The 16993-nt window shown below is 35.9% G+C and overlaps 2 protein-coding genes across 2 annotated transcripts; both read right to left on the minus strand.

Annotated features, from left to right (window-relative positions):
• Positions 1–12002: 12002 nt before the first annotated feature.
• On the minus strand, positions 12003–12401 carry LOC141702071 (uncharacterized). The gene has a single exon (XM_074505770.1). The coding sequence runs from the start codon at positions 12399–12401 to the stop codon at positions 12003–12005; it is 399 nt and encodes a 132-aa protein (XP_074361871.1).
• Positions 12402–15784: 3383 nt separating this feature from the next.
• Positions 15785–16410, minus strand: LOC141702072 (uncharacterized). Its single transcript, XM_074505771.1, has 2 exons — positions 16127–16410; positions 15785–15992 (listed from the first exon to the last, which is right to left on the minus strand). Exons 1-2 carry the CDS (start codon positions 16408–16410, stop codon positions 15785–15787), a joined length of 492 nt encoding a protein of 163 aa, XP_074361872.1.
• Positions 16411–16993: the final 583 nt, after the last annotated feature.

Here is a 16993-nt window from a genome sequence, read left to right on the forward strand (position 1 = left end):
CTAACAACAAACTGGATTGTTGGGTTCAAGAGAGAAGGCTCATTATAGATTTGAACAGGGCCAATCATCACAAGGATGTGCCAATGTTCTACTTTCCTGTAATGCAGGCACCTCAGGTAAGTGAGGTAAGTTCATCCATCCCTACAACTATTTCAACCTCCACAATTTCTTTGAGTTCAGGAGTAGCTATGGCAACTGTGCCAATAACCAAATAGTTGCCTACCAAAGCTGCCAAACCTACTACTATTTCCAAATCCAAATCAAAGAAAACCCCCTCTGGTATCTCTCAAAAGATACCAGTTGAAAAATCCACAAAAGCCAAGGAGGGGAGTGTGAAGGAGGGAAAGTCAGGTGAGGGAATGGGTGAACATCAAAGAAACCCCAAAAATAAGGTTGGAGAGTTGAGTGAATCCCAGCCTAGCCACACTGCAGTTTCCCAACAAACTGCAGTGCTTAAAAAAGGATAAAAGCTCACTTCTAGATGCATCCTCCCAAAAGGATATAGTTATTGAACAAAGCTCTCAACCAAGAGCACAGGCCAAGATGCTTAGGGACACAAGCTCACCCCAAACTTATACAAGAAAGAAGAAATCTAAAACCTCTTGGGATGCACAGGATACACACATAGTGCAAACTGGTGCTAAAGACACAGTCACTGCACCTTCTCAAGTTCAGTTTGATGTGGCTCCAATAAATATGGAGTCACAGCCAAAATCTCTAGTTATAAGAGCACCTCAAACACCATACTCACCAACAAATTGTCTGGATGTGGATATGATAAACACATAAATTCCTGATTCCCCTTCTTTAACTCTGTTGGGGAAGCCAAAATCCAGTGCAAGTGAGCATCATCTTTTAGATGATTTGTTGGCTCACTTGCCAGTTCTTTCAGAAACTGTTGTGTCATTTGTGCCTAAAATTTCTTCAATCAGCATAGAGTCAACAATAGTTTCTCTTCCCACCTCATTCATTTCTACTCTCTCGACGGATATTGCTCATCCATCGAGTAGTGATTGTATCCCGACGGATAAGCCTAGCAGTTTTCCGTCGGACAGCAAAACCACTCACTCGATGGATATCACTCATCCGTCGAGTATCTCTGCACAACTTCAAACTTCAATTATTTCAAGTGCAGAAAATTTAGTGGTTGTACAGTCACTCTTAGGATTGAGAGAGCAGAGTGTCTTGAGTGAGAGGCTGGGTTGCTCCCAGGCAAAAGGAGAGGAAATGAGTGAAAATCTGTAATCCATTTCTTCAGGATTGGCAAAAGGGAGTGAGAGGAGTCCCACCTTAGTAGGTGATGGTGAGGGTGTGAGGGTAGGAAGCAAGGGTGAGACCCTGATGCAACAAAGGAGAGAACATGAGAGAAAAGCAGGTACAGAGGATATAAGGGTGGATCCAGCCATTGCTCATGAGTCAATGATTGTGGATGATGCAGAAAAGGAAAGACAATTTCAGCAACATTACAAAGCTGTAATTGATAACATTTCCTTGGATGCTGACACTTTTACTCATCCTGTGTCAGCCTATCAACTGTTGGCTGCTCAGGGCAATGAGGAAGCAGAGAAGACTTTAAATCTAATACATACTTCAGAATCTCTACAAAGGGATAAAGTTTTTGTTAATTTAATGCCTTCTACAGCAGGTGAGCCATCTGAAGAATTTGGAGTAAATTCTAATGATGATGACTCTGTTTCATTTGATGGAAGCATGAACTTAGGGGGAGATGAAGGCCCAAGTTCTATTCCAGATCTACCTGAATGGGCTTTGATAAAGGAGTCTACACCAGGACAATTCAATGTATCCTTAGTCAAACAAATCATGTTTATCCAAAAGGCCATTCAGAACACCTCAAATGCTGGTACCAAGGCTATTCTTCAAGCCCACCTAGATTCTCTACATCTCATGGAGCTACAGCAATTAAGACAGAATCTGAGTGTGGATGAACTCAAAAAGGATATAGCTGACTTGAAGACCTACAATTCTGATAAGCTGGATTTAATAATGCCCTATGGTACCATGCAGGATCTGCTCCTGAGACTGAGAAGAGAATCAGATGCTGAAAAGAAGCTGGCCAAATTGGAGGACAGAGTTCAAGTTATTGAAAACTCTGTGGTCACCATTCTTCAAAATCAACAGTCTCAGACCAGTCTTCTAATGCAACTGGCTAAAGCACAAGGCTTGACTCCTCAACTTGATGATAACAAAAAGGGGGAGAAAGGACCAAGTGAGGGGGAGAAACTTCAGATACAAATCAGTAAAGTAATTGTGCCTTCAATTACTGTCTCAAAGCCACCAGTTGTAGATGGTATAGATCTGATTCAAGCAGCAGCAGCTAACTTGAAAGTTGCTGAGAAGGAAAAGTTGAGTTTGGTCAACTGGAAGAAAATTGATAAGGAGATACAGAAAAAGTTTGAACTTGTCAAGGAGCCAGTTAATTCAGCCATCCATCACTCTCAAGTCAAGCAAATTAGTGTGCATGAGATGAGCATGAATTATCTGAAAAGAGGATAATCCTCCTGCATCAAGTCTCCAAAGGCTGAAATGATTCTTAAACCAAGGGCAAACTACTCAAAATCATCTTTGAAGAACCCCTTGGACTTTGTGTATGAGACACCCAAGCCTGATGAAAAGAAGCTTCTGTCAAGATCAATTGTCTTCTATACAGATCCAGCTTATTCAATTTCTAAAAGAAGGATTGCTAAAATTGTCAGAAATGGGAAAGAAATTTGTGTGGTGGCTGGCCACCCTCAATTTGCTCAAGCAAAGAGAGAAGAAAAATCTAGATTGAAGCAGGAAAAGAAGCAGGCTGCTCTAGATGCTAAAAAGGCTAAACAAAAGAGAGATCAGATTGCTATCTTGGCCAAGCTACATGCTGTAAACACATCACAACAAATTCTCTCTCAACCATCTGAAGCTACTGAATCAAGGAAGCAAGTTGAAGAACAAAAGAAATCTCCAAGAAAGAAAGAATTGGCTAAAAGAACTAAAAGAAAACTGGATATTGTTGACAAGGAATTGGAAGATCAATTTCCTAAGATATCCACACCAATTACAACTCAAGCAACAAAGCCTTTTGTGGTATTTGAAGACATAGAGGTGGTGGATCCCTACAGGAATATTCATGGTGAACCTATTGTGCCCAAGGATGAGCCAATAGATTGGGATAACATACCAATTCCAGACTTCAATCTACCAATCCTTAGCAAGCCAAAAAGGACAAAGTCAATAGCAGTCAAGAAAGTGAAGTTGTCACCTCTCAAATCCAAGTCTGTAGTTAAAACTCAGCCCAAAGTCAATAAGGGAGACTACATGTACTTGTGTGACATCAAAGAATTTTCTGATCTAAACCTCTATCTGGATGAACTAGATGAGGTGAGAGGAATTGATGCATACAGAAACCTACCTGAAAGGTTAGTGTTCAAGTACAAAGGAGGAAAGGAGATTCAGTGGCCACTTCATAGGATTCTTCAAGAGAGCCAAGCTATACTGATTAAAGTTTATTCATCTTTCAAGAAGAACTTTGGGTTTAATATCACTGCAAGAAGACTAGTATTGAAGAAGATTGAAGAACTAAGGAGTGTTAGAGCAAAAGATGCACTCCCAAAGACTCTAATTATCCTATACACTGGGAGAAGAGTGCATCTAAGGCCATACTGGCTGATGGAGTTCATAGATGACAAAGGTGTGAGAAGATTCTTCAGATTTGTTAGGTCCCAATGTGTTTGTAGAAGGGGGGGTTGAATACAAACAGTACCAAATAATCGAATAAATGCGGAATAAAAAATATGAAACAAAATTCAAGTTAAATAAAAATATTATTAAACTTGAAAGGTGTTACAACAACTGTATCGATTATAAGGTATTAATCTCAAATCAATTATCACAAATCTAGAATAAATTCGACATGAACTTTTTCTATTTTTGCAATAATTACAATCAAATGCTAAACGCGATTTGAGATTAAGTTCTAGGGATTTTGATCCGCTAGATTGTTACACAAGAACAAGAGAATGATTTCTAGTTGATTGGATTTAACTTTGCAATCTAGAAGTTGATCTTGAATTAAGCAGATAAAAAAATTGAATGTTTCAGAGGCGGCTGCTTTTTCTTTCTGTTTGTTCTTGGCTTCTATTTTTCTGAATTATTGAGTTGCTGCTTCTCTGCTTCTTTTTAATCAATAGCTGAATAGAATTGAACTGGCATGACAATCCTATAGCTGGCAAGACTTTCGGTAGGACAATGGATTGAACTAGCAAGACAATCTGATTGAACTAGCAAGACACTCAGAATGAACTAGCAAGACAATCCTCCTCCTAGTGTAACTTTCGGTGAGACTATTGAAAATGGCCTAGCATGACAATCGGTATGACAATCCTGATTGTCATGCTAGTTCATTTTCAATTGTCTTGCTGATTTAATGCAGATTTTAATCCAATTAAAATTCTGAAAATCCTTAATATTAATTCAGAATTAATTAATCAATTAATTCAATTAATCAATAAATTAATCTTTACAGATATAATTTATTTTCTTAATTAAATTATATGACTTAATTAATTAATAGAGAATTAATACTACTCTTAAGCAGCAACCAATCTTCTGAATATCTTCTGAAAATCACTGAAATTATGAATCAATTCCACCACTTCAATGTTGACACTCGATGTACTGTCTGGTTCATGAGTGACTAACTTCCGTGACGTTTCTTCATGTCTTGACTTTGACACTTTGATTTTCTTCAGATTAAATCCTTGTAATTAATGATACTCTGACGAGATCTCTGTCACTTGATTAAATCCACGATCTTGATTTATATCACTGAGGCATGATCAACTTCTTGAACTTCTTTCAGTGAATTAACTCCTCAAGTCTGTAGATGAACCTTGTTTCTGAATCCTTTGACAGATATTACTTTGCGAGATCTCTTTGACGGTAGATCCACTATTTACTTATTACATTCTTATTTGAGTTGAGTTGAATCCTCGAATATACAAATAGGCTATGACATATGACTTACAATCTCCCCCTATTTGTTTGTTAGACAATAACACATAAATACCTAGAGGATAACTCAACTAACAAAAAAGAAAAAGATATAAAAAGCAATACAAAGTAAATAGTAGAAAAGTTCTGGACTAGATTTAACATTTTCCAGATTCCAAGTAGATGTTCCTCTAGACTGAACATATCTTCAAGTAGTTCCATCTTCATTTGTACAACCATATTTCCTGTTGAGAAGCCCATATCTCTCTTGCTTCTCCCCCTATGAGAATCAACTGATTAAAGAAGATCACCTTCGTTTACCACCTCTCCCGTACAATAGGATCCGCAGATAAAAACCAATGGTACTCCCCTTTTGAAAATAGCTTCTTCCCTTACTAGAAAATCACCTTGTGTTTACCACCTCTCCCGTACAATAGGATCCGTAGTTACAAACAACAATGGTGTGGTGTAGTGTAAATTTTTAGGATCTTTTTCTTCCTCCCTACTATTTCTCCCCCTTAGTTGAGGAATCCTCCAAACTATTACTTAAGCTTTTATCTCCCCCTTAAAGAAGGAATGTATACCGTCGTCTGAAGGAGTTCTCATATTTCACTTGGTTGGAAAAGAAATAACAAGAAGTTTCTCTTTCTTCCTCACTGTGAGTGTGTGATTCTGTTTAGTGTACCTCACATGTGTTTCACTCTTCTCTCCACTCGTGTTTACACTCATTCTCACAAGTGTATCACTCTTCTCTCATAGCTCCATAATCCAGCTGTACCTGCAAGGAAAATCACCTTAGCCATCCTTAAGGAGGTCACAGGTGGTGCAATGGGAGTTCACAAATCCCCATCCTTGTTAAACTCGTCAGATGAATCTGAGTCATAATTTACAAGTTGCTAGTTTCCCTTTTAGGGTTCCAGATTTGAATTATGGGAAGGTAAACAATGATCCAACGAATTTAGCATAAAGATCAAAGTTCCCTTCTAATGTCTGTGAAGACATTTCCTTGTGACTCATCAGGTAATATCTGAATCATTGTCAACAAGTTGCCGATCTGCACCTATGTCAGATCCACTATCCGCAGATGCATCCAGGGGATTTAAGCCTGGGGAGGTAGACACTGACCACTGACATATGGCTTTTGGATCAGTATCCTCTCCTAACACCTGTAAAGGCAATTGGTCCACTAACGAACCTTGAACAATCGAATCTGACCTTAAAATGGTCGAAACTCTTGTTTCCGTCAACTCATCCTTTGTGTGTGTAACCTCTCCTTGTGCATCAAGAATTAATTATGTTTGAAGTGGTGACACTATATCGGATACCTTGGCCGACAGGCAAAATTCAATAGACGCACCCTGTTGAGAGAATGAGTCTAGTAACTGTTTTTGTGCCTTTGTCAGCCATTACATCTTTTTGAGAAGATGTATGGGGGCTAGCAGTTGTCTCGGTTTAAATACTACTCATCTATGTAGGAGACAGAGCTACTGGGTTGACTACAGAACCTTCCTTATGTGGTGCACTAAGGCACTATCTCCCTCACGCTCATTTATACTACATTTAGTGGTAAGAGAGTGTTGGTTGGTTCTGTTTTTGTGTTTGTCTTTACAGTCTGGGATAGATGTTGTGGGTTTTCAACCTCATGACTGTCAATGAAAGAAAGCCATTGGAGACTGAACCTGTAACACAGAACATATGGTAATAGAGAGAAAATGATTTACAATAGTGATTTCAAAAGATTTTACATGAAATAAGAAATCACTAATGTAGAAAGAAGTTTGATTTTGTTTTTCAATATGAATGAGTTTTTGATAAAACATTGATCACTTAGGGTAAGGTCTAAGTAATTCTCATTCATGTCAAAAGCTTACAAATATCTGTAACATAATGTTAACAAGATATCATTGACCGATACTTGTCAAGTACTTTAGATACTAATTGTTATGTTGCATAATCAATATACCACTGCACATATAAAACAATATGATTGTGCCTAGTGATAAGATAGTTACTAATATGACGACTCTACTTATTCATATAAAATTATAACTTCTGTTAGAGTGCCATACCATGTCCTTGACGATTGCTTGAGCAGTATACTAGTTCATACCAACCTGAAGTGAGATTGTGAAGAAGAGATTGCATAGTCCAATAGATCTGCAGCTGCAAAGTCCATGAATTGTGGTGCACTGACTTCCTCTTTTAACTCACCAATCAGGAGTACACTTGTACACATCTTACTAGAGTCCAATTCCAAGTGTAATGTGCATCAGGTGCCTGATATGTCGTAATATTCTCAAGTCTCGTCACTTGTGCTATATGTTAGATACTGCTTCCTGATAATAACCTAGCACAATATACAAAATTTCACTGATAACATATCCAGCTTGCAAACAGCCATATCCCTTAGATAAACCTTTGCTGTTATCTCCAAAGGTAACCAGGGGGCCAGCTTTCTCAATCACATTTGATAGCAGGGCTCTATCTCCGGTCATATGTCTTGATGATCCACTTGTCAAGAATCCACACTACCATAAATGCTTTATTAATTTCAAATTGTAATTTGATTAAATTATTTATAATTTGGTTTAATTATATATTTATTAATCTAAATGCTTTGATAAAATCTTTAATTAAATGAATTTATTAAAAAATAGTTATACAAAATATATTTATTTTCCTCTTCTTAAGTTGTATAGCATTTAAACTTCTACCATTTTCTTTACCTAAACAAGTGCCTTTATTTAAAAGGATTGTTAAATCACTTCTAATAGAATGTACAAATGTAACACTAGCATAAATGATATTGAGCAATTTTTAATACTGTACTGGAAAGCACCAGGTGAGATTACAATAATGTGAGATCAACCCGGAGAAACAGGGATAAACCATTACTGATGAAAATGATTTCCAAGTTTCAACAGGACACTCCTAATAGAAGTTCACCACACAAACAATAATGTGTTTCTCCAAAAGTCTCAACTTTTAGAGCAATCATCTAATAGTAGAAGAAATTAATACCACAAAATCCATTCAATCTATGCGATCACTATAATTAGCGTGGTGATTGAATAATACATCAAAAAGATAGAAGAAAATAATTATCAAAATAGTGGAACAAGCAATAGTAAGGCATTAGGATAAGGTAAACTATAATTTAGAAAAAATAGGAAGAAGATGTAGATTAACAGTATAAATACACACACTATGCACACACTATACCCAGATATCTGAACAATACACACGAGTATTTGCAGAGATAAACTTGTTGTTGAACTTTGATAATAATAAAAGTTAAGTTAATACTACAGACTCGATGCATATATATAATGAAAAAAGAACTACTACTCCTATAAAACAGGAACAACTCCTATCAGTACTCCACCACCTACACTTACTCAACTGCTCCTACAAAATAGCTAAATAAACTGTGACTTATTCAAAACACAGAAAAATACGTTTGCCAGACACCAATGCAAATAAACAAATAAACCATATAGAGTTTAGATTATTTCGAACAAATCTCCCCGTAATCTAAACTCATTTCTGTAAGTTTCTGATTCCAAGTAATTCACGCATCCTTTCGCACTTTATCGTTGTCATAGGTTTAGTTAGCACATATGCTCATTGCTCCTCACTTCGAACATGCTTCACAATAATTTCACCACGTTCTACGCATTCCCGAATAAAATGATATCGTATATCAATGTGTTTACTACATCCGTGAAACACAGGATTTTTAGCTAAGTCTATTGCTGATCGGTTGTCAATGTAGATCACCACAGCTCCAGGCTTCATGTCAGTTATTTGTGTTAATAGATTTCGTAACCACGCTCCTTGACATGTTGCTGCAGTAGCAGCCATGAATTCGGCTTCACAGGAGGACAAAGCAACACATCTTTGCTTCTGGGATACCCATGTAATCAGACTTTTATTTAAAAAGAAAGCCATCCCACCTGTACTCCTTCGATCCACCACATTATTACCCATGTCACTGTCTAAGTATCCAGAAAAAAAGTACTTACCTGTCCCCTTTGCATAAATCAGACCATACTCCAGTGTACCTGTGATATATCTTAGGATGCATTTAGCTGCATTGAGATCAAGAATAGTCGGCCTCTCCATAAAGCAACTTATAACACCTACTAAAAAAGCTATATCGGGGCGAGTATGAACCAGATACCTCAAACCTCCTACCATGATTTTCAATTTCGTAGAATTAACTGGCTTTCCCTTCTCATCATTATCAATCTATACCTTTGGTTCCATAGGAAATTTAGCAGAATTGCAATCCTTCAGTCCAAATTTCTCGAGCAATCTCTGAGCATATGATATTTGCTTTAGCTTCGTGAATCCCTCCTATTGAATTACTTCTATACCCAAGTAATGAGATAGACTTCCAAGATCACTCATATCAAATATCTCACCCATCTGCTGTTTAAACTTGTTTACATCTCGATGCTAGTTCCCGTGACCATGATATCATCTACGTATACACCAATAAGTAGCACCTCCTCTCCTTCACATTTTGTATAAATAGCGTGCTCTTATGGGCATTTAACAAAACCCATTCTCTCGAGAACCTTGCTGAGTTTTGAGTACCATGCTCTCGCTGCTTGTCTTAAGCCGTACAGAGCTTTCACCGGTCTATACACCATCTGCTCTTTTCCTTCTTTAATGAACCCTTCTGGTTGTGTCACATACACCGTCTCCTCCAATTCGCCATTGAGGAAAGCAGACTTGACATCTAAATGATCTACTACCCAACCATTCTTTGATGTTAAAGCTAGTAGAAGCCTTACTGTTTCCAGCCTAGTTACTGGTGCGAAAACTTCGTCAAAATCTACTCCCTGCCGTTGAGCATACCCCTTTGCGACCACCCTCGCTTTGTACTTCACGATTTCACCCTTTGTGTTCCGCTTAATTTTATACACCCACTTCAAACTAATTGGCTTTTGTCCTGGTGAAAATTCCACTAGCTCCCACGTCTTATTTTTTCAATAGCATCAATCTCGTACTTCATTGCCAACTCCCATACTTTATCTTTCGCTGCTTGTTTGTAATCTGTAGGTTCTTCAATTCCCAGCAAAAATAGATCATCTTCGAGGTCAATTTCATGTGTTTCATTATAAATCTCATCAAGTAAATGAAATTTAATGGGTTGATTGCTGTCACCTGATGGTGTACTAATTTCATCAGTATTTGAGTTTAATGGACTGATACTTGATGGATTGTTACTCATTGTTGCACAACTTTCACCGTTCCCCTCCGTTTCGTTACTAGAGATGCTGGCACCATTCCCTACTGTGCCATTACCAGAGAAGCTTGAGACTTCACTTAATTCTTCGGTAACCCCTGTTACATTTTCAACAGCCACCGAAAAGGTTCCACCCAGTTGTTCACCTTCTTTTCCTTTATTTTCCCACTGCCAAACTCTATTTTCTTCGAACACAACATCACGTCTCACTAGTATTTTTCCACTAATTGGATCATACAACCGTGAAGCCTTAGTCCTGGGTTCTCTACCAAGGTAAATAACCATTTTACTTCGGTCCTCTAATTTCGTTGTATGCCCAATTTGTACTTTCATATGAGCGACACACCCAAAAACTTGAATGTATGACACATCAGGCTTCTCTCCTGTCCATGCTTCGCGAGGAGTTTTCCCTGTCAGAGCTCTTGTAGGTAATTTGTTCAGCACATATATCGTGTGCCTTACAGCTTCCCCCCACAATGTTAAAGGCAGTCTCATCTCCTTTAAAAAACTGCGTGCCATAGCTACAACGGTTCGATTTCTGCGCTCTACAACCCCGTTTTGTTGGGGTGTGTAGGGTGCAGTAAAATATCGTATAATGCCCATGTCCTCACAAAATTATTTGAATTGGTTAGAGCAAAATTGCGCTCCTCTATCGGTTCTTAGCACCTTCATCTTGTTTTCCTTTTCTTTCTCAATCATCACTCTAAATTTGTTGAACGCTTCTAAGACTTTGTCTTTGCTTCTTAGCATATAGGTCCACATCATTCTACTAAAATCATTAACAAGAAGTAGAAAATATTTGTTACCTCCCAATGTGGCTGGAGTAATTGGTCCACAAAGATCTCCATGGATCAATTCCAATGGTTTCTTTTCATGAAAAGTTTTCCTTGCTCGGAAACAATCCCCTTGCCTGCTTCGACATCAAACAGCCGGTACACATCTCCTTTGGATTCAATAATTTAGGTATCCCATAAGCCATGTTATTTTTAGACATTAGTTTGATTGCCTGAAAATTCATATGGCCAAGAGGTAAGTGCCATAACCACTGTGGATCTTTCAATTTTGACAGCATGCAACTACCTTTGCTTGATTCCATTATAATCGTGTAAAGCCGATTTGCAGATCTTCTAACCTTCATGAGCAGCCTTTCCTTTTAATATGAACCAACGAACCATCCAACTCCTTGAATTTCGATTGTAACCCCGTCATATGGTTACTAGCTCCGTTATCCAAATAAAACAAGTTAGATTCAGTTTGCATCTCAGAATCTTTGCTTAACTTTGGTCGAACATCTTTCTCATTCAACAAGAGTGTTCGCTCTTTCACTTTTTCTTGTTTCACCATAAGCAAAGCAGGTTCATTATCATGGATTTGTGATAAGTTCACCTCTTGATATGTCTCCCAACCTCGTCGTGGTTTACGACAATTGCAGCAAAATGTCCATAGTTGTGACAATTAAAACATTTTACCTTACTTGTTTCTCTCACACCATGAATCCCTGAGACCCTCCTCGAAATTTCTGGTTTTGTGAACTGTCAGTTCCTCCTGTACTTGTTCTCTTTAACCATTCCTCCTTAGTTAACAATAGTTGCCCTCCATTTGTTTCTCGCTTTGCGCACTCATCCTCAGTCAAGAGTAATTGATTTCCAAGCTTCTCTGTTTGGCCACGAGTTTTTTCCTCATGCGCCTTTAATGATCCCACAGCCTCCTCTATTGACATCTCATTCAACTTTCCAAATTGCTCCATTGCAGAGGTTATTTATAGAAACCTAGAAGGTACAGCCCTCAACAGCTTCTTCACCACATAACCTTTTTCAACAATTTCACCCAACGCTCGTATGTTGGTTACCAGGTCGTTTAACATCATACAGAACTCACCGATAGTTTCTGTCTCCTTCATGCTAAGCACCTCAAACTCTGACTTGAAGGTCTGCACCTTGGCCTGTCTTACGCGATCGGAACCTAGGCACATCATTTTGATGGCATCCCATGTTTCTTTCGTCGTATTCTTAATAGCCACTGACAGTAAGATGTCCTCCGGAATGGATTGATAGATGGCTTCCAAAGCCAACCTATATTTCTTTTCCTCAGCTACAACCTTTGGATCTGCAAGCTCCACTGCCTTCCAGATGTCATGTGCTTGCATATTAACCTTCATTTTCGTCAAGGTTGGTTCAGATTTTCCGTCGCGTCGAGTTTGGCCGAAAATCGAACGTGATGTTCAAATTTTTGATCGAAAATTACGATCGGTTGATCGTTTAGTGATGTTATGAATTAATACGAGTTTTTTCAGTTTAGAATGAAACCCAACTGAAAAATCATAGAATTCGAGTTATTTTCGTCCCAATTGGGGCCTCTCCGGACTATCGACCTTCGTCAGAATCTGTTGTTTTACCTGCGGGTCTTGTGTTCTCGGTGACTCGGAGTTGACAATGTTTCGATCCATAAGAAACAAACACTTTTTCCTAAAAACTGGTTATGGTTTATGATTTATTAAAAATTCTAGAAAGTCATTTTTAAATCTAATATTTTATTCAATTAATTTTATTAATAATTAAACTGAATTGTTTTTAAATTCCAAAAATTGTTTGCTTTATTAATTTGATTAAATAATTTCTAATTTATTCTAGTTAATTATTTATTAATCTAAATGGGTTGATTGGATTTTTAAATAATTGATTTTATTAATAAATAGGTAAACGAATTATTTATAATTAAATCAAATAATATTTTGAAAAATATTTTGAGTTTTTGAAAATATATAAAGGTATTAAATAATCAATTAATAGTATTATTATTTGAATTATTCTTATGTTATTCATAATAAATAGACTGTTTGTCTGTTTAGTACAAAACGAACGCATCTAGACTCTGAAAAATATTCGGCTTCCATTAAAAATACTTTCGAGACCTAAATCCTGTTGTGTCGAATGGTCGCTTATTTTGTAAACATTTCTATGTGGCGTATTTACCAAAAGTCGTATTTTGGCTTGATTTCAGTTTTAAACATACCAAACTGAATCGATTGAAAAATTGAATTACATGTTGCTTGAATTATGTGTTTATGTGTTATTTGAATTATGTGCCTACATGATTTAAGATTCTTATGCTTAAATATTTTAATTATGTGTGGACTATCGTATGGATAGAAGATAGAATGTTAGAAAAGGAGTTTGTCGAGTAATTATCGTGTAGATGATTAAAGATGTATCTTATAATTATAGATGCGGATCGTTCTAGACTATCATGACCAAACGTTGAAGTCAAAAGAAAATATTTGAATGGTAATGCATGCTGGGTTTGTAGCAATGACATGAGCGGCAGTTAAAGAGACTTGAGGGAATAAAATATGATGATGTCATGAGATGTCAGAATGATATTGTTGTGTTAAATGCGAGTGCGCATAATTTTTAAGGACCAAAGGCAAGTGTTTTACCCTCATTATAATATCATAATAGTAAAAATATTTTGCATGTTAATATGTTTAGCTTTACGCATGTATTCCTCGTCAATTCTACTTTCAAAATAGTTAAATGTTTTACGTATCAAACTCATTACTTATAATTATACAAGTACCTCTTTCACTATTCTATGTTCAGAATAGCTAGATGTTTTAACCTGTCCGTATGTGCAGATTTTTAAAATAGACAAGTTTTCTCAATTCTAAATTCAGAAGCGATAAATGTTTTTATGTATTAATAAGACTAAAGTTATGTTGTTAAAGTTATGTTTTGAGTGTTCCTGTCCAAATGAATTTGGGGAATAGAATCAATAAGGGTATCAATTATTATGGCTCCTTTCAATAAAATGTTTTAAGATTGGGAAATATCGGGGGGTTAGATAGTGTAATGTACAAATCGCGTTGTGTGTCCTCAACAAAACAAATTTGACAATTGGATATTTCTGATTTGCAGGAGCTTCAATGACATCTATAGTTTTTTGTTATTTTGTCTCAGGCTTCTTAAAAGAAAATGAACTAGTCAAGATTAAAACAAGGTGATTAGGTACACCTAGTAAATCGTTACAACCATACTAAACACGGTATACAAACATATACAAAAATTAAGTAGTCAAGATGCATAAGCACAAATACACAAATAATAGTAAAAAATAAAATTTGAAAATTTATATATATATATATATATGTGTGTGTGTGTGTGTCTGTGTGTGTTCGTATGAATATGCACACACACAAATAATCGACAATTGCATCGGATATATCTATACACGCACATAATCAAATAACGGACAACTAAAATAAAATTTTACTAGTTTTTCATCGGAGCTCCTAAGTCCACACATTATTCCATCATTCCAAGTTTGGACACAACCATCTTATTTTCAAAATTTGTTATCGGTAGTCAAGAGCATCTTCGTTATTTTTTATTTTTAATAAAATGTTTTTGTAGATTATCATAATTCTGGGTGAGTTAGAGGTGTGTGGCGGAGTAATAGATAAGATAACTGATTTTCATCTTGACTTGTATATTATTGGGATATTTGTGCAGCATTAGTAGAATTACTTGTACAAGAACTGATGGACATAAGTTAACTAACTTTCATGCCTTTTTTTCTTTTTAAGTCTTCTAATATTATTGTAAAAAACATAAAAAAAATGTCTAACCTTGTTTGTATTATATAAATTAGGATTAAAAAACTATCAAAGGTGGCAAAAACATCAATAGCTATTCTATTTAAACTAAATCAGAATTTAGAATAAATTTGAAAAATATTACAATGAATGACAGAAAGTATTAACTAACAATATTTATTATAGCTTATTTTCTATTAAACCATAAGTTCGATAAATTACATGAAATCACGCACTATTTCTGACTTCTATTAAAAGCTCTCTCGGATGTATTTCTTTCAACTTTATCTGATTTTTTTTTCCGTTTACATAAAATAATTCGAGGATATCTCTAAGATTTGCCTTCAAAATATCATTAATTTCTTAATTTTTATCATTAGATGATATATATAGACTTAGGATGATCTGGCGACTCGGATAATTTACTCTCATACATAGACTCTGACAATGTTCTAGACTAGGATATGATACATAGACTCTGGTTGTTTGTCAGTTGTCTAGATTATGATTTTAAAATCTATTTATTAAGTAAAAATTTTGATTATGTAGAGAATATGTTGTGGCCATCTTTTTTATGATTGTTCACCTTTCATGTGCATCTTTAAATTAGAATTCATGGTCGGAAAAAGAGTCGTAGTATGGTGCAATATTATATTAATTAATAATATTAATAAAATATTTCTATATGTTATTGTAGTTATAAATATTATTAATCATATCTCATTTTCTATATGGCTCGATCTATTACAAGTAACTTTGTACTTTCAACATGAGACTGATTAATTCAATTTATTTCAGAAAAAAATTCTTAAGATAATAAACTTGAACAACATGATGTATCTTCTTCAAAAATACAAGTTTTCAATATTAAAAAGTGGTGAAACATTTACCACAAGCCACCAACTTTAACATAAACAGGTGAAAAAAAGGCTAGTTCAGATGTTTTTTTACTAATCATCAGAAGTGGACTCGCGACTTCTCTTGATATACTTTTTGGCCCAGACTTGCTTCCCATAAATGGAGTACTTGGTCTTTTTTCCGGGAAGAGCAATGTGTGGAATGACGGAAGAAGAACGGCAAACCATTCTAGCGTACAATGGTTGTTCATCACTCGACACATCTTGCATGTAGATGACTTCAATGAAATCGCCAAAAATCCTAAACACAGAGGAAAGGCATGTAAACATATATTTACTTACTCACCACATAAATAAATTTTCAACACTATATATAGTATAGTTATGGATTTGCATACATCTGGATGAATATTACATATTAAATTAATTTTATACCTTATGAAGAATTCTCGAATATCCGATTCAGGGAGGTAGTAGCCTTTGGAGAATGTTAAAAAGATTGTTCGATCTTCTGGTGCAACATGAGGTTCATCCTCGCAACCATCCACCACCTGCATTCCTCCAAAAAATTCACTTAAATCAGCATCGGGATTTTCCAATACATTCCGGATAGGACCCAAGTTTGCACCTAACCCTGGTTGAGGAAACCGACCTACAACATTGTGGTACAAAGGAGGACATGGCACAAAAACTGGATTGGTGTTACAACCAAACCACATCCTTGTTGATTTGCAGATTTCTTATGATGACCTAATTCAAGATGTACATAGAGAATGCAGATTATGGGACTTAGTTGTTGTAAGTGATAGGGTTTGGTGTAATTCTATTTGACTGGGTAAACAAGTTTCTCTTCAAAACAAACTCTATCTTGATAAACCTCTTTGAACTATTCTAATCTTATCCTTTCTAAGGTTTATCTTTTACAACCAACTAACGGGTTGTTTTACAAAGACTTATTCAAATATTTTCAAATAAATAGATTATCCAATCTTATCTCTTCTTTGTTTTGAAAATCAAACCCGTTAGATTTGTGTGTATAAATACACATCTTATTTTTCAGATTCAATAAGAGTGCTTATTCCACGTTCTATCTTTATTCTCTAAAAAACTCTTCTTATTCCATTCTCTTGAATATTCTATTTAAGAAGAAGACACATCTCATATTCTCAGATTACACCTAATGATTCCATGTTCTATCTTTATAATCTGAAACACCATTCTTGTTTTATATCTCTTGAATATCCAGTCAAACAAGAAGCTTAGTTGAGTTGTAAACTTTCACATTACATTATTGTATTTGAA

This window comes from Apium graveolens, unplaced genomic scaffold (assembly GCF_009905375.1).
Source record: "Apium graveolens cultivar Ventura unplaced genomic scaffold, ASM990537v1 ctg46, whole genome shotgun sequence".
Classification (NCBI taxonomy): domain Eukaryota; kingdom Viridiplantae; phylum Streptophyta; class Magnoliopsida; order Apiales; family Apiaceae; genus Apium; species Apium graveolens.